Here is a 19,058-nt window from a genome sequence, read left to right on the forward strand (position 1 = left end):
TTACTACTTTCTGTAGTCACTGCTGAATTCTCTCCGAATATGGTACCAAGTTGTGTAATCCAATCCTTATCTCTTTTCCTGAAATCCATAAATCCTGAGGTATATTCTGTAAACACAGACAAGAATAGTCAAGACAACCTAACCAAAAACCTCGCACCAAAGAAATGGCATGTAATGGGGTCCCCTATAGCAATAAAACCTAAAAACGAACCAGATGGGACATATCCCTAAAGAAAATATTGTACTCAATATAAAAAGCACAAAAAATATCTTTATTAAATATAATGACAAAATAGCACAGTAATAGAAAAAGAGAAATAATACAGCATATACGGAGACATATACAGCAGGGTCAGATAGAAAAGACCAAGACAAACAGAATCAACCATGTACTAATGATCGCTCACACGCTCAAATAATATTCAATAATGACACAAGCCCAGGGGTGTATGATGTAAATCCCACATGTAGCCAAAACAGTGTGAAGGTGGCCTGTATAATATCAAAGCCTATACAAATAGGAAAGGGCAGAATAGCTTATGGCAATGTCCATATAATGATAATACGTCAGAGCCAACACAAAAAAGGTGCAGCTAAATAGATATACATAAAATAATGCGTAAAAGGACAGCGCAGTATAGCTAAATAGATATACAATACTGCTGGGTAGAAATCAGCACAAGAAAAGAGTGTGGCTGTTGACGTATATCAATAGATAGTGTAGCTAAAATAGCCATAGAGAAATGCAGCTGCCATAGTTAAACAGTGTAGCCCAAAGATCAGTGCAAGTTTAGCAAAAATACAGACACATACCCTGAGACATGTTGAGAGAGCGTGGAGGATCAGAAGAACTGGGTGAACAAGCGCCTCGACGCGCGTTTCGCCCGATAGACCGGCTTCGTCAGGAGGCTAATTTAAAATGGTACTCCAGGGTTATAAATAAAGAGCATAAAATTAGGCTCACCTGTGATGAGCGCAAATCGGCGCTCGGAACACACGCCCAGTGACGCCCACATCACGGGACGCGCCGCGCGTCAGATGGAGAAGACGCCGCATGGTGAAAATCACCATAGCGACGTAAGACGCTAAGCGGCACTCCCGGATGTAGGCCACACTGCGCATGCGCAACAGAGCGTCTGTGCGGACACCACAGGGGAGACAACAGAAAACAGAAGACAGAACTAACACAATGGCAGTTTAGTACATGGTTGATTCTGTTTGTCTTGGTCTTTTCTATCTGACCCTGCTGTATATATCTCCGTATATGCTGTATTATTTCTCTTTTTCTATTACTAGGAACAGATACAGACTGATTAACCACGGGCGTCGACACAGAAGCTGTGTCTGGCAGATCCTTTACAACAAGACTCTGGTTACTATGTGTACCATTGAACACCAGACTCTAGACACTATATATACAGCTGATCATCAGACTCTGGAAACTATATGTATCACTGACCACCAGACTCTGGATGCTATATGTATAACTGATCACCAGACTCTGGATGCTATATGTATAACTGACCACCAGACTCTGGATGCTATATGTATCACTGACCACCAGACTCTGGACACTGTATATACAACTGACCATCAGACTCTGATATATATATATATATATATATATATATATATATATATATATATATTCAAACAGAGAAAGCAGCAGCACTCAATCTCAGTAAGAGAAAGCTTACATATGTGAACGGGTGCCAGCAAGCAGTCCAGATCCTAGGACTGTATCAATATTCAGGAGAAATAAATCTTGCAGCACTCCAACAGGGTGAATGAAAAAAAACGGTGATTTATTCAAGCCAACATACAGAGGTGCGACGTTTCAGTCCAACATTAGGACTTTTTTCGAGCATAATGGTGTGTACAACAGTCATGGTTTCTATAGTGTGCATCAAATACAAGCAATCAAGCTCATTACAATAGTATCACAAATACAAACAGCATTTAGTTACGTGTAAAACAAAAGTTACGGTATCAAAAAATAAAACATTGATACAGAAAGTGACAAGTGACATATTTAATAACATCTAAAAACGTCTATATATTAGAACGACTTAATATAGACCTAATTACAATGTAATCAAATATTCCACAAGATGTGTATCAAGTTACGGCTGTCAGACCACTGACCAATCAAAAGACTGATATTTAATTTATGCAAAGTGCTGGTATGTGTTTGACTCAAGTCCTCCCTATCAGGCATTTATTGTTAGCAGGTGCGCATGCGTCAGGCTGACAGCACCAGCAAGTCACGTCTATAGGAAGTTGCCTGGTTACAGGTAATCAACAAACTCCTGACGCCATTGTGCACACATTCCACTAGCGAGAACCGGAAAGAAGTTCCGCAACACGTTGCCAAGTGACAGGTAACAATCAATATTATTGTAAATAGCTTATCAAGCAAAATGTTTCACAAATACATATAGACACAAAATACATCAAACCACGGAATGACAGAATTGATAAATATTCAGGACATATATATGTCCGAAGATGTCCAGGATCAGCATCAAGAGAAGGTAAAACACCTGTATATACAAATGTATATGTATGAGAGGGAAGCAGCAAGAAAAACCAAGTGCAGCAAATAAACCCATTCCTAAAAATGTCATAGAAATTCTATATAGTCGATGGCAATTATAAGGTATATTAAACTGCGGATAAAGGACTCACACGAAAGGGGAGGGATCAGGGTCCCAGTTATGTGCTCCATGAAAAGCTACACCAAGGTTAGTAGAGCGACAGTATCCCACTCCCGTGTGCCAAGTCCAACCACAATAACCAGCAATCATGGATCCAACCCATGAGAACTCCACAGTAGCTTATTACATCAGTCAGTTTATACACTAATATTTACATTATTGCTGCGCCCCTTTCACATACATTGAAAGAAATATTTTCCAAAACATTAATACATGAAAACTATTCACAGGACATCAAAATATGAATATCCAATTTCCATCTTCCATTTATTCTTGGTCAATTTTGTATCTTGTGGTCTGAAGTGGTCTACATTCACCTTATGATCTAAAATAGAAAAATAAAGTGTCAAAGATCAAGGTATATATATATACATCTCATATAACAAAATACAAAACCAAAAAAAGAATAATAGACAAAAGCAGAACATTGCTAGAGGATGAATGCAGATGTCAGAGATGAGTCTCAGAGAGTAGCCCTAGCGACATTCAATTCAACATTCAGACCTTTCCGTCTCAATGTTTCCAAAAGGAAAATCCCCTTTGATTGACATTTATGTAGTAATACATTCCTATCACCCCCACTCTGGGGAAGTGGAATATGTTCCAAAATCAGACATTTTAAATCTCTTTCGGTATGTCCTAGTTCAAAAAAATGTTTCGCGCATGGCAAATCTCCTTTATGTTTCCTAATGGAATACCGATGGTTATTCAACCTAGTTTTGAAGTCGCAGGTGGTTTCACCAACATATAATAACTGGCAGGGGCACCATAACACGTCAATGATCCAATCAGAATCGCACGTAAAGTGCTGTCTAATGTTGTACTTTCTGTGTGTTTGAGGGAGCTCAAATACATTGCCCCTACACATGAGTGGACAATTGATCCATTTATAGCAGGGCACCCGTTCACATGTGTAAGCTTTCTCTTACTGAGATTGAGTGCTGCTGCTTTCTCTGTTTGAATATATTTGGATCTACTCAGCTGGCACCTTATTCCACTTTTTCTATTGCTGATACCATGGAACAAAATCGGTACTTTGCAGGATATGCCTTCAGCCAACTCTACTGTTTTTACGGAGGAGGACATTGCTAGAATTTTGAATGGAGCAGAAGGGGATGTCTCTTTCTTGAGTGTACCATCATTACCAGATGTAAAAAGAAATTTGGAGTTTGAATCAAAAAAGTTGATCAATGTGGAATTGCATCTCCTTACACTTGGTCAATATTACAAAAACAAGATGATTCCACGTGGTATGCGTCCCCATTTGAAGCCTACAATGCATACTCAACATGATGAATTCCGTATCAAACATGAGCAATTATCAACTAGGTACGCTTTGGATATCATTTTATTGAATATGGATTTTTTACAGAGAGATCTCATTTGGGTAAAGGCTAAAGTAAAGGAATTGGAGAATGTATTACAGTCGCTAGTGTCTGCTGAGGATTTTAGTCTACATATTGAGAAATTACATACTACATTGAGTAAAGCTAGATTGGAGACAGAAACCACCAAGAAAAGAAAATGGTATAGAGACCAACTTGATTATAAGACTGGACACGTTTATTCATGGGACAACTCTAATGATCGTATGGTGGGACTACCAAGGAGGGAACATAAAAATCGGGATATATACAGGAACATCAATGGTGAAGATCGACCTCTTGATCAGACCCAGAGTAACAGCTCAAGCCATACAGATTTTTTAGGAGTCGACAATATGGAAATCAGAAACGAAAACCCACCAGGAGAGCGGGACATAAGAGGCGCCGACGATCTACGGTCTAGTACATATGGTAATACTTTGAAACATCCTAATATTACTACACTTGATTATCTGCATTGGATGAGCTGGTCCATAGCCTCGACCTCACCATTAAACCCGCCGACAAAGGGGGTGCGGTTGTGGTTATGGACTCCAAATCCTAAATTGCTGAAGCTCATAGACAATTGAATGACACTAAGGTCTATAGACTATTAAGTTATGACCCTAGATTTGATATAGAGAGGAGAATTAAAAACTTATTTAGGGGTCTGGGGTCAGTATTTATTTAGGGTTCTGGTCTGGGGTCTGTATTTATTTAGGGGTCTGGTCTGGGGTCTGTATTTATTTAGGGGTCTGGTCTGTGGTCTCCATTGATTTAGGGTTCTGGTCTGGCGTCTGCATTTATTTAGGTGTCTGGTCTGGGGTCTGTATTTATTTAGGGTACTGGTCTGTGGTCTTAATTGATTTAGTGGTCTGGTCTGGTGTCTGCATTTATTTAGGGTTCTAGTCTGGGGTCTATTTATTTAGGGGTCCAGTCTGGGGTCTGTATTTATTTAGGGGTCTGGTCTGTGGTCTGTATTTATTTAGGGAAGTGGTCTGGGGTCTGTATTTATTTAGGGGTCTGGTCTGGGGTCTGTATTTATTTAGGGGTCTGTTCTGGGGTCTGTAGTTATTTAGGGGTCTGGTCTGGGGTCTGTATTTAGTTAGGGGTCTATTTATTTAGGGGTCCACTCTGTGGTCTGTATTTATTTACGGGTCTAGTCTTGGGTCTGTATTTATTTAGGGGTCTGGTCTAAGGTCTGCATTTATTTAGGGGTCTGGTCTGGGGTCTGTATTTATTTAGGGGTCCGGTCTGGGGTCTGCATTAATTTAGGGGTTGGGTCTGGGATCTGTATTTATTAAGGGGTCTGGTCTGGGGTCTGTATTCATTTAGTGCTCTATTCCTGGGTCTGTATTTATTTAGGGGTCTGGTCTAGGGTTTGCATTTATTTAGGGGTCTGGTCTGGCGTCTGCATTTATTTAAGGGTCTAGTCTTGGGTCTGTATTTAGGTGTCCGGTCTGGGGTCTGTATTTATTTAGGGGTCCGGTCTGGTGTCTGCATTAACTTAGGGTCTGGTCTGGCGTCTGTATTTATTTATACAGACCCCAGACCAGACCCCTAAATAAATACAGACCCCAAACCAGACACCTAAATAAATGCAGACCCCAGACCAGACCCCTAAATCAATGGAGACCACAGACCAGTCCCCTAAATAAATACAGACCCCAGACCGGACCCCTAAATAAATACAGACCCCAGACCGGACACCTAAATACAGACCCAAGACTAGACCCCTAAATAAATACAGACCCCAGACCAGACCGCTAAATAAATGCAGACCCCCAGACCAGACCCCTAAATGAATACAGACTCCCAGACCAGACCCCTAAAAAATACAGACCCCAGACTAGACGCCTAAATAAATTCAGACCCCTGACCGGACCCCTAAATAAATACAGACCCCAGACTGGACCCCTAAATAAATACAGACCCCAGACTAGACCCCTAAATAAATGCAGACCCCTGACCGGACACCTAAAAAAATACAGACCCCAGACTAGACCCCTTAATAAATACAGACCCCAGACCAGACCCCCAAATTAATGCAGACCATGTACCGGACGCCTAAATAAATACAGACCCAAGACCAGACCCCTAAATAAATGCAGACCCCCAGACCAGACCCCTAAATAAATACAGACCCCAGACCAGACCCCTAAATAACTACAGACCCCAGACCAGACCCCTAAATAAATACAGACCCCAGACCAGACACCTAAATAAATGCAGACCCCAGACCAGACCCCTAAATCAATGGAGACCACAGACCAGTCCCCTAAATAAATACAGACCCCAGACCGGACCCCTAAATAAATACAGACCCCAGACCGGACACCTAAATACAGACCCAAGACTAGACCCTTAAATAAATGCAGACCCCAGACTAGACCCCTAAATAAATACAGACCCCAGACCAGACCGCTAAATAAATGCAGACCCCCAGACCAGACCCCTAAATGAATACAGACTCCCAGACCAGTCCGCTAAAAAATACAGACCCCAGACTAGACCCCTAAATAAATTTTGTTTGTGCAGGCGCACTTCTGTTCCAGAGGAGCTCCAAAGGAAAGGCAGTAGTATGTGGCTACTACTCAAGACTGTTTTCCTCTGCTGAGCGCAATTATTCCATTGGAGATCGGGAGCTACTGGCTATCAAATTGGCCCTGGAGGAGTGGAGACATCTTCTGGAGGGCGCTGCTCACCCCATCCTGATCTTCACTGACCACAAGAATCTCACTTACCTTCAGTCTGCACAAAGACTGAATCCTCGTCAAGCCAGGTGGTCACCCATTTCCAATTTCTACTCCACTAACGTCCCGCTGACAAGAACGTGAGGGCCGATGCCCTGTCCAGATCATTTGAAACGGAAGACACGGTGGAGTCCCTTCAGACGATCATAGACCCATCCTGCATTGTCACCGCCAATCCTCTGCAGCTTAGAAATATCCCTCCAGGGAGAACTTTTGTTCGGTTGGCAGACAGAAAAAGAATTCTCCGCTGGGGACACAGTTCTAAACTAGCTGGGCACGCCGGTGTCCGTAAGACCCAAGACCTGATCGCTCGTCCCTTCTGGTGGCCCACGCTACCTAAGGATGTTCTGGACTTTGTCTCTGCTTGCACGGTGTGTGCCTCTAACAAAGTGGCTCACAGCAAGCCTGCCGGCCTGCTTCAACCCCTGCCTGTACCCAGTGCCCCCTGGCAGCACATCGCTATGGACTTTGTCACGGACCTTCCTCTCTCAGCAGGATGCAACACCATCTGGGTGGTGGTGGACCGGTTCTCTAAGATGGCACATTTTATCCCGCTGACCGGCCTACCCTCTGCTCCTCGACTGGCAATTTCCTTCATTCAGCACATCTTCCGCTTGCATGGCATGCCTCTTCACATTGTGTCCGACCGGGGGGTTCAGTTTACCTCCAAGTTCTGGAGAGCCCTCTGTAAACTCCTGGATGTGAGTTTGGACTTTTCCTCTGCCTATCACCCCCAGTCCAATGGGCAAGTTGAGAGGATCAACCAGATCATGGAAAATTATCTCCGCAACTTCATCTCTTCACAGCACGATAACTGGGTACAACTTCTTCCATGGGATGAGTTTTCATATAATAACCACACAAGTGAGTCCACCACTTCCACTCCGTTTCACATCGTGTACAGTCAACATCCCAGAGTTCCTCTTCCAGTGTCGACTTCATCTCAGGTACCCGCTGCTGACTCTGCATATGGGGACTTCCTGCAAATCTGGCAACAGACCCGGTCCTCTATTTTGCTGGCGGTAGACCGCATGAAGCGTAAGGCAGATACCAAAAGAAGAGAGCCGCCTCAGTATCTTCCAGGGACTAAAGTCTGGCTGTCCTCTCGAAACATTCACTTGAGGGTGCCTTCATACAAGTTTGCTCCCAGGTTCCTTGGTCCCTTCGAGATCCTGCAACAAATTAACCCTGTTTCCTATAAGCTGCAGCTGCCCCCTACCCTCAGAATCCCTAACTCCTTCCATGTGTCCCTCCTGAAACCTGTGGTCCTGAACCGCTACAGCAAGACCTCTAGTTCCACAGTTGCTTCCAGCGGCCCTTCTGATGTATTCGAGGTAAAGGAGATCCTGGACCGCAAGAGGGTAGGAGGAAGGACTTTCTATCTGGTGGACTGGAGAGGGTTTGGTCCTGAGGAGAGGTCCTGGGAGCCAGAAGAGAACCTCAGCGCCCCTACTCTTATTAAAAAGTTCCTCTCTCACTCTGGCACCAAGAAGAGGGGGCGTAAGAGGGGTGGATACTGTAGCGCCCATGGCCGCGGGCCGTCGAGTTCACTCACCTCCCGATGCCCGCAGCCATGGATCTGTGAGCGCTGGCCTCCGTCTCCCTCCTAGGAGAGGCCAGCGCTCGCTTCCGCTCCGTCCGGCTGGGTCCCGTAAGGGCCAGCGCGCGCACATGAAAACAATGATCATTAACCCACATGACTTCCTGCTCTATAAGAATGCCCCAGCCCTTCTGATCCTTGCCTGAGCGTTGTTAGTCTTTCCCAGTCTGTCTTGCAAATGGTCCCTTAGTGTCTCCCGTTCCCGCTGTTACCCATGCCCTATTACCGTTCCTGTATTCCGCATTGTTCCTGTGCCTACCCGTGTTCAAGTGTCATCTGCCACGTCAAGTGCCATCTGCCACGTCAAGTGCCATCTGCCACATCAAGTGCCATCTGCCACATCAAGTGTCTTCTGCCACGTCAAGTGCCATCTGCTCATCGGATACTGCCCGCCACGTCTGGCGCCACTTTCCGCACCTGCCTCCATCCGTGCTGAAGCCACAGCCACCGCCCGGACTATTTCAGGTAGCTAAGCATTACTGTCTGCCATCTTACTTTCACATAGACTGTGACCTGGTCAGCTGCCTCCCCGCTACGGTGGAGCGGCCTAGTGCGTCCACAAACCCAGTGTCCGTGACAGCTGGCCTCCATATTCTTAATTCAATCGATCATCTGATAGATGTGCTGGAAAAACAAATCCAATCCATGGAGACCCCTACTCACAACTTACAGGACTTAACCCCTTAATGACGAAGCCTAGGTTGGGCCTTAAGGCTCAGAGCCCATTTGTCTAATCTGACATTTTCTAAGGGGAGACATTTCCTCAAGCTGTTGCAGGAAAATTTTATAGGCCAGTTTGTGGAAGACCCTACTAGAGGTGAAGCTCTGTTGGATCTGGTCATTTCTAATAATGCAGAGCTTGTTGGGAACGTCAATGTTCGTGAAAACCTCGGTAACAGTGATCACAATATAGTTACATTTTACCTATACTGTAAAAAACAAACACAGGCTGGGAGGGCAAAAACATTTAATTTTAAGAAAGCCAATTTCCCCAGGATGAAGGCGGCAATTCAGGATATAGACTGGGAAGAACTAATGTCAAATAATGGGACAAATGATAAATGGGAGATTTTCAAATCTACTTTGGGTTATTATAGTGCAAAATTTATTCCTATAGGTAACAAGTATAAACGACTAAAATTAAATCCCACATGGCTTACACCTTCTGTGAAAGGGGCAATACACGACAAAAAAAGGGCATTTAAAAAATACAAATCTGAGGGTACGTCTGAAGCCTTTGTAAAATATAAAGAGCTTAATAAAATCTGTAAAAATGTAATAAAATTAGCAAAAATACAAAATGAAAGGCAGGTGGCCAAGGATAGTAGAACAAATCCCAAAAAATTCTTCAAGTATATAAATGCTAAAAAGCCAAAATCTGAACATGTAGGACCCCTAGATAGTGGTAATGGGGAGTTGGTCATAGAAGATCAAGAGAAGGCAGAGTTACTGAATGGGTTCTTTTGCTCTGTATATACAACAGAAGAAAGAGCAGCTGATGTAGCCGGTGCCAGTGCTGTTAATATATCAGTTGATATATTGAATTGGATGAATGTAGATATTGTCCAAGCTAAATTAAATAAAATAAATGTGCACAAGGCCCCGGACCAGATGGGATACACGCTAGAATTCTTAAAGAGCTTAGTTCAGTTATTTCTGTCCCCCTTTTCATAATATTCAGAGAATCTCTAGTGACTGGAATAGTGCCAAGGGACTGGCGCAGGGCAAATGTGGTGCCTATTTTCAAAAAGGGCTCTAGGTCTTCCCCGGGTAATTATAGACCAGTAAGCTTAACATCCATCGTGGGGAAAATGTTTGAGGGGCTATTGAGGGACTATATACAGGATTATGTGACAATAAATAGTATTATAAGTGACAGCCAGCACGGTTTTACTAAGGACAGAAGTTGTCAAACTAACCTAATCTGTTTTTATGAAGAGGTGAGCAGAAGTCTAGACAGAGGGGCCGCTGTGGATATAGTGTTTATATGAAGAGGTGAGCAGAAGCCTAGACAGAGGGGCCGCTGTGGATATAGTGATTATATGAAGAGGTGAGCAGAAGTCTAGACAGAGGGGCTGCTGTGGATTTAGTGTTTTTGGACTTTGCAAAGGCATTTGACACTGTCCCCCATAGACGCCTAATGGGTAAATTAAGGACTATAGGTTTAGAAAATATAGTTTGTAATTGGATTGAGAATTGGCTCAAGGACCGTATCCAGAGAGTTGTGGTCAATGATTCCTACTCTGAATGGTCCCCGGTAATAAGTGGTGTACCCCAGGGTTCAGTGCTGGGACCACTATTATTCAACTTATTTATTAATGATATAGAGGATGGGATTAATAGCACTATTTCTATTTTTGCAGATGACACCAAGCTATATAATATAGTTCAGTCTATGGAAGATGTTCATGAATTGCAGGCAGATTTAAACAAACTAAGTGTTTGGGCGTCCACTTGGCAGATGAAGTTTAATGTAGATAAATGTAAAGTTATGCATCTGGGTACGAACAACCTGCATGCATCATATGTCCTAGGGGGAGCTACACTGGGGGAGTCACTTGTTGAGAAGGATCTGGGTGTACTTGTAAATCATAAACTCAATAACAGCATGCAGTGTCAATCAGCTGCTTCAAAGGCCAGCAGGATATTGTCGTGTATTAAAAGAGACATGGACTCGCGGGACAGGGATGTAATATTACCACTTTACAAAGCATTAGTGAGGCCTCATCTAGAATATGCAGTTCAGTTCTGGGCTCCAGTTCATAGAAAGGATGCCCTGGAGTTGGAAAAAATACAAAGAAGAGCAACAAAGCTAATTAGGGGCATGGAGAATTTAAGTTATGAGGAAAGATTAAAAGAATTAAACCTATTTAGCCTTGAAAAAAGACGACTAAGGGGGGACATGATTAATTTATATAAATATATTAATGGCACATACAAAAAATATGGTGAAATTCTGTTCCATGTAAAACCCCCTCAAAAAACAAGGGGACACTCCCTCCGTCTGGAGAATCTATGGAATAGCCTACCGCAGGAGCTGGTCACTGCAGGGACAGTAGATGGCTTTAAAAAAGGGTTAGATAATTTCCTAGAACAAAAAAGTATTAGCTCCTATGTGTAGAAATTTTTCCTTCCCTTTTCCCGTCCCTTGGTTGAACTTGATGGACATGTGTCTTTTTTCAGCCGTACTAACTATGTAACTATGTAACTATGACATGTGCCACTTTATGTGGTAATAATAACTTTGGAATGCCTTTATTTATCCAAGTGATTCTGAGACTGTTTTCTGGTGACACATTGAACTTTATGTTAGTGGTAAAATTTGGTTGATACATTCAGTGAAAAACAGAAAAAATTACAGAAAATGTGGTGTAAGGCAGATGGTTATAACACACAAAATAGTTATTAGTTAACAATTTGTTTTTTTAAATAAAGGACTTAATATTGAAAAAAGTTTTTTTATACAAGTGTTTTTTTTTTGTCTCACTAGGTGACTTGAAGTCAGGAATCCCTGATCGCTATTCTAATACACTGCACTACATGCGTAGTGCAGTGTAAAAGTGTTGTCAGTTACTCACTGACAGCAAACCTAAGGCAGGACAAACTAGGCTTCCGTAGATGACAAACCCGGAGGCCATTGTTAGGCCTCCTGTTGCCATAACATGATGGAATAGAACGTCAAGGAGCAGGAAGGGGTTAAAGGATCTGCTAACGTCTTGGTGCCAGATACCACAGGACACTTTTAAAGATCTTCTGAAATCCATGTCCCAACGGGTCAGAGCTATTATGGCAGCACGAGGAGGACTACACAAGGCAGGTGGTTTTAATGTTATGTCTGGATGGTGTATATGTTAGTAATTAATTTCTATTCATTTGTACATTGATGGAAATTAGGGTATGTTCACGCGCAAACTCAAAAATATCTGAAAATACAGAGCTGTTTTCAAGGTTTTCAGCGTTTTTTACGGCCGTTTTTGGAGCTGTTTTCAATATTGTCTAGGAAAAACGGCTCCAAAAGCGGCCCATAAGTGACTTGCACTTCTTTTGTGAACATACCCTAAAAAAAGAGTATTTTTTCTGTGATTTTTATTTTTACAATATATATCAATCACCCTAAATATTGTAATCTTGGGGCCTACATTGCTCCTATGTAAACATGGGAACGCCACCATTCTCACCAGTTTTAAGGCGTAATGTAAGTCTTAGGCCAAAATGTAGTAGTAGTCGAAACGCCAATCCAACCGAGATGGAATATGAAATATCCAAAATAGAAGGGAGTCCCAGGCATAAAATAAGATAAGATAACTTTATTAATCCCCGAAGGGAAATTCCAGTATCACATAAATGGATTCTGGGAAACGGCATCAGGGATCTTTTATTATTAGGTCTCTGTGCAGATTGAGATTCTGGCGTCCAAGGTGAAGATGATGAAGAAGACTAGGTGGTACTGTAGACAAAACAAAAAATAATCAGACCAGACGATAATCACTCAGCAATATACTGGTGCCGAAGCTCCAGCCATGATTTCACAAAAATACTATAGATGTCAGTGATCATACCTGTACTGCTGGTGTTTCTTCTGCACCACAGCTGTTGGTACTTATCTCCTCCTCTTTCTTTGAAAGGCATGGACGCGGCACAAGGGACAGCGTGGATTTGTCGGGATCCAATGTGCAATACAAGGCAGATGGAATATGTGAGAACATGGCAGAACGGTGACTTGCTCTCCAATCTCATAGTCCTCTAGGCATATAGTGCAGGACTGGATGTCTTCGTTTTCAGTAAAGGTTCGAGATGGGAGTCTATCAATCTGCCTGCCTCTCCTGCCTCGCCGACGTTGTCTTCTCTGCACAGGTCTGCTGTCTGTGGTCTCTGTTGTCGACTGTTGGTTGGGAAGCAGCTGACTGGTGCTTGGTGTTGGCTCCACCAGCCTGTTAGATGTTTGCTGAGGAGATCTGCTTCCTTCTCTGGACGGCTGCAGGTTTGGTAGCGGCTCACTGGTGCTGGGCTCTTGTGTTGGTTCCTCCAGCCTTTCGGATCTCTCCTGAGTAGTTGATGGAGTAGACCCAGGCCGGGATTCAACAGGAATTCTGAGCTCGGTCTCACTATTAATACGACGGCCAATTGTCGTTTCAGACTGTTCTATTGGCTCAGGTCGTAAAGGGGACCGGCTTCTGTCCGCTCCGTCTTGCTGCAACCTACGGCGCGGTGGAACTTGACCACGTCTTCGTCTCCTGTCGGGGACATTGTCATGGTCTTCATCCTGTTCCACACTCTGACGCCTTCTATGTCCAGATCTTAATCTTCCATCAGCAATGCCTAGATGTGAAACAATGTGTATAACATATATTAATTATGTACAGAAAAAATGGGAAAAAAGATCAATACCAGACATTTCCTATGGACTCGCGTGGCCTTCTTTCTAGAGGAAAGCTCCCATGTCTTTCTAATCTTGGACAACCGTTTTAATACTATGAATATATACACAGTCGAGTCACATTATTATAACTACTACTAATATCCAGAGTAACCGGCGTGTGCAGCACGGACAGCAGTAGACGGGCTGGGAGTGACTCAATAAGGTGCTGGTAAGTGGTCTCATATGTGGAGCCTCGCTGACTCCATACATCCCACATTTACTGGAGGGTGCGTGGGGGAGGATCCATAAAGCGAACAACACGATTGACGTGGTCCCACAGATGCTCAATTGGGTTCAAGTCTGGAGAAATAGGGGGCCAGGGAAGTACTTGGAAGTCTTGCTCGTGCTCTTCCAACCACTGTCGGGCATTTATAGTCGTGTGACATGTCGCATTGTCTTGCTTTAAGATTCCATTTGCTCCAGGGAAGACAATCAGCATGTATGGTGGATGTGATCTGTAACGATGGATTCATATCTAAATCGGTTCAGAGCCTTCCATATGGATGAGTGGCCCAGAGAATGCCATGGAAAAATACCCCAGGCGCTGACGTCGCCGCCAGCTTTTTCCAGCAATGGTTGTAAAGTCCATCCTTTCGATGAAGCAGAAAACTTGATTTATCGGAGAAGACAACCCTTTGCCAATCATCGGTGCTCTGAGACCAATACTGCCGTGCAAATTGAAGCCATTTTCTCTGATGCACCTTTGTTACATAGGAGCAGTGACCATCCGTCGGGTTCGGAGCCCCATACGCAGTCGGGTTCGCTGAACTGTTGTATTAGACATACGTCTGGTAGCCAACGTTCACCTCTCAAATACATGGCACGTGGTGCTCTGCAGTTTCCATGTCCGTTATTCCCAATGATGCCATTTGTCCACTCACGATACACTGTCACCACAGCAGCACGCGAACAGTTCACAAACTGCGCTGTTTGAGAAATACCGCCGCCCTTGGTCCGAAAGCCAATAATCATCCCTTTTTGCAACTGAAAAACGGTGCATTTTTTGCGGACGCAAAACGGACACGTTTGTGTGAAACTAGCCTAAATGTATCTGATATAACAAGTTCCACTTACCTTGATTTATCCGGGAACTTTCGTCTATTGCAAGCTGCAAGAGTTCTCGGTAACTCATTGTTCCTTGTTGCAGGCGGCTTGATGTTTAAATTCAGGAACAATGGAAAAACGGGATTCCTCAAATAAGAGGGAATCTACCACGATGTTCAGAAGTTGCACTGGTGTTTAAGTGCCCTGAACAGATGATGTAGTAGTCGCTTTGTAGCACAAATTTGCTCTTTGAAAAACCAAGTGAAGTTTCAGCATCAGCATCAACTCGAGATATGGCACTGATGTGACCGCGCTTGGGGTCCTTAGAACTTCACGCCATTGTGATGTCACTGCTATAGATGCCACACCCTCCATTGTTCTGATGACATCACTGCCTGCAGTGATGTCATAATGCTTACGGTATGTCATAAACGGTCCCCTGCTCTGCATTATACCAATCACTGCAGCAAAGCCTCCAAATAAAAAAATAAATATATATTACATTTTTTTATATTTACATATTGCAGCTGAAAATCTCTAATATTTGTTTAGTAAATGTTTCTCTATAATTGTTTAGTAAATGTTGTAGCACACAATTCATCTAAGTAAAAGTCTTAGTAAGTCTTAGAGACTTAGTCTTAGTAAGTCTTAGTCTCAGTGTAATTTGTACTTCCAGATAGTGCAGCTTAATTTCGCTGATTGTGACCCCAGTGATCAGATTTAATCTGTGATGGAACTTGAGAAGTGTTGAATTCCCCTGCAGCGCCACCACAGGAGAAACTAAGCATTACACAGTGAAATCAATAAGAGACTTGTCCTTTCTTAACTTAGAATTCCCCAATAGGGTATTTACAATGGGTTTCTTATACCAGACAACCTCTTTAGGTTATAAAGGATTCTTATTTACTCCAGAACCATCTAGTTTTAGAAAAATAAAGTTACATTTCCACCTCTCCATTGTGGTAATCTGTTACTAAGACTTTTACTTAGATGAATTGTGTGCTACAACATTTACTAAACAATTATAGAGAAACATTTACTAAACAAATATTAGAGATTTTCAGCTGCAATATGTAAATATAAAAAAATTTAATATATATTTATGTTTTTTATTTGGAGGCTTTGCTGCAGTGATTGGTATAATGCAGAGCAGGGGACCGTTTATGACATACCGTAAGCATTATGACATCACTGCAGGCAGTGATGTCATCAGAACAATGGAGGGTGTGGCATCTATAGCAGTGACATCACAATGGCGTGAAGTTCTAAGGACCCCAAGCGCGGTCACATCAGTGCCATATCTCGAGTTGATGCTGATGCTGAAACTTCACTTGGTTTTTCAAAGAGCGAATTTGTGCTACAAAGCGACTACTACATCATCTGTTCAGGGCACTTAAACACCAGTGCAACTTCTGAACATCGTGGTAGATTCCCTCTTATTTGAGGAATCCCGTTTTTCCATTGTTCCTGAATTTAAACATCAAGCCGCCTGCTACAAGGAACAATGAGTTACCGAGAACTCTTGCAGCTTGCAATAGACGAAAGTTCCCGGATAAATCAAGGTAAGTGGAACTAGTTATATCAGATACATTTAGACTAGTTTCACACAAACGTGTCCGTTTTGCGTCCGCAAAAAATGCACCGTTTTTCAGTTGCAAAAAGGGATGATTATTGGCTTTCGGACCAAGGGCGGCGGTATTTCTCAAACAGCGCAGTTTGTGAACTGTTCGCGTGCTGCTGTGGTGACAGTGTATCGTGAGTGGACAAATGGCATCATTGGGAATAACGGACATGGAAACTGCAGAGCACCACGTGCCATGTATTTGAGAGGTGAACGTTGGCTACCAGACGTGTGTCTAATACAACAGTTCAGCGAACCCGACTGCGTATGGGGCTCCGAACCCGACGGATGGTCACTGCTCCTATGTAACAAAGGTGCATCAGAAAAAATGGCTTCAATTTGCACGGCAGTATTGGTCTCAGAGCACCGATGATTGGCAAAGGGTTGTCTTCTCCGATAAATCACGTTTTCTGCTTCATCGAAAGGATGGACTTTACAACCATTGCTGGAAAAAGCTGGCGGCGACGTCAGCGCCTGGGGTATTTTTCCATGGCATTCTTCTGGGCCACTCATCCATATGGAAGGCTCTGAACCGATTTAGATATGAATCCATCGTTACAGATCACATCCACCATACATGCTGATTGTCTTCCCTGGAGCAAATGGAATCTTAAAGCAAGACAATGCGACATGTCACACGACTATAAATGCCCGACAGTGGTTGGAAGAGCACGACCAAGACTTCCAAGTACTTCCCTGGCCCCCTATTTCTCCAGACTTGAACCCAATTGAGCATCTGTGGGACCACGTCAATCGTGTTGTTCGCTTTATGGATCCTCCCCCACGCACCCTCCAGTAAATGTGGGATGTATGGAGTCAGCGAGGCTCCACATATGAGACCACTGACCAGCACCTTATTGAGTCACTCCCAGCCCGTCTACTGCTGTCCGTGCTGCACACGCCGGTTACTCTGGATATTAGTAGTAGCTATAATAATGTGACTCGACTGTGTATATATTCATAGTATCAAAACGGTTGTCCAAGATAAGAAAAACATGGGAGCTTTCCTCTAGAAAGAAGGCCACGCGAGTCCATAGGAAATGTCTGGTATTGATCTTTTTTCCCATTTTTTCTGTACATAATTAATATATGTTATACACATTGTTTCACATCTAGGCATTGCTGATGGAAGATTAAGATCTGGACATAGAAGGCGTCAGAGTGTGGAGCAGGATGAAGACCATGACAATGTCCCTGACAGGAGACGAAGACGTGGTCAAGTTCCACCGCGCCGTAGGTTGCAGCAAGACGGAGCGGACAGAAGCCGGTCCCCATTACGATCTGAGCCAATAGAACAGTCTGAAACGACAAGTGGCCGTCGTATTAATAGTGCGACCGAGCTCAGAATTTCTGGAGAATCCCAGCCTGCGTCTACTCCATCAACTACTCAGGAGAGATCCGAAAGGCTGGAGGAACCAACACAAGACCCCAGCACCAGTGAGCCGCTACCAAACCTGCAGCCATCCAGAGAAGGAAGCAGATCTCCTCAGCAAACATCTAACAGGCTGGTGGAGCCAACACCAAGCACCAGTCAGCTGCTTCCCAACCAACAGTCGACAACAGAGACCACAGACAGCAGACCTGTGCAGAGAAGACAACGTCGGCGAGGCAGGAGAGGCAGGCAGATTGATAGACTCCCATCTCGAACTTTTACTGAAAACGAAGACATCCAGTCCTGCACTATATGCCTAGAGGACTATGAGATTGGAGAGCAAGTCACCGTTCTGCCATGTTCTCACATATTCCATCTGCCTTGTATTGCACATTGGATCCCGACAAATCCACGCTGTCCCTTGTGCCGCGTCCATGCCTTTCAAAGAAAGAGCAGGAGATAAGTACCAACAGCTGTGGTACAGAAGAAACACCAGCAGTACAGATATGATCACTGACATCTATAGTATTTTTGTGAAATCATGGCTGGAGCTTCGGCACCAGTATATTGCTGAGTGATTATCGTCTGGTCTGATTATTTTTTGTTTTGTCTACAGTACCACCTAGTCTTCTTCATCATCTTCACCTTGGACGCCAGAATCTCAATCTGCACAGAGACCTAATAATAAAAGATCCCTGATGCCGTTTCCCAGAATCCATTTATGTGATACTGGAATTTCCCTTCGGGGATTAATAAAGTTATCTTATCTTATTTTATGCCTGGGACTCCCTTCTATCTTGGATATTTCATATTCCATCTCGGTTGGATTGGCGTTTCGACTACTACTACATTTTGGCCTAAGACTTACATTACGCCTTAAAACTGGTGAGAATGGTGGTGTTCCCATGTTTACATAGGAGCAATGTAGGCCCCAAGATTACAATATTTAGGGTGATTGATATATATTGTAAAAATAAAAAGCACAGAAAAATTACTCTTTTTTTAGGGTATGTTCACAAAAGAAGTGCAAGTCACTTCTTGGGCCGCTTTTGGAGCCGTTTTTCCTAGACAATATTGAAAACAGCTCCAAAAACGGCCGTAAAAAAACGCTGAATACCTTGAAAACAGCTCTGTATTTTCAGATATTTTTGAGTTTGCGTGTGAACAT

General features: G+C 43.3%; 2 protein-coding genes across 2 annotated transcripts; one reads left to right on the forward strand and one right to left on the reverse strand.

Annotated features, from left to right (window-relative positions):
- Nucleotides 1–12,791: 12,791 nt before the first annotated feature.
- Nucleotides 12,792–15,235, reverse strand: LOC142726453 (uncharacterized). The gene is made up of 3 exons (XM_075849014.1): nt 14,928–15,235; nt 12,994–13,753; nt 12,792–12,881 (listed from the first exon to the last, which is right to left on the reverse strand). Exons 1-2 carry the CDS (start codon nt 14,983–14,985, stop codon nt 13,035–13,037), a joined length of 777 nt encoding a protein of 258 aa, XP_075705129.1. The 5' UTR covers nt 14,986–15,235; the 3' UTR covers nt 12,792–12,881; nt 12,994–13,034.
- A 970-nt stretch (nt 15,236–16,205) lies between these two features.
- Nucleotides 16,206–18,595, forward strand: LOC142726454 (uncharacterized). Its single transcript, XM_075849015.1, has 2 exons — nt 16,206–16,459; nt 17,635–18,595. The coding sequence occupies exons 1-2, from the start codon at nt 16,402–16,404 to the stop codon at nt 18,351–18,353; spliced, it is 777 nt and encodes a 258-aa protein (XP_075705130.1). The 5' UTR covers nt 16,206–16,401; the 3' UTR covers nt 18,354–18,595.
- Nucleotides 18,596–19,058: the final 463 nt, after the last annotated feature.

This window comes from Rhinoderma darwinii, unplaced genomic scaffold, assembly GCF_050947455.1.
Source record: "Rhinoderma darwinii isolate aRhiDar2 unplaced genomic scaffold, aRhiDar2.hap1 Scaffold_625, whole genome shotgun sequence".
NCBI lineage: Eukaryota > Metazoa > Chordata > Amphibia > Anura > Rhinodermatidae > Rhinoderma > Rhinoderma darwinii.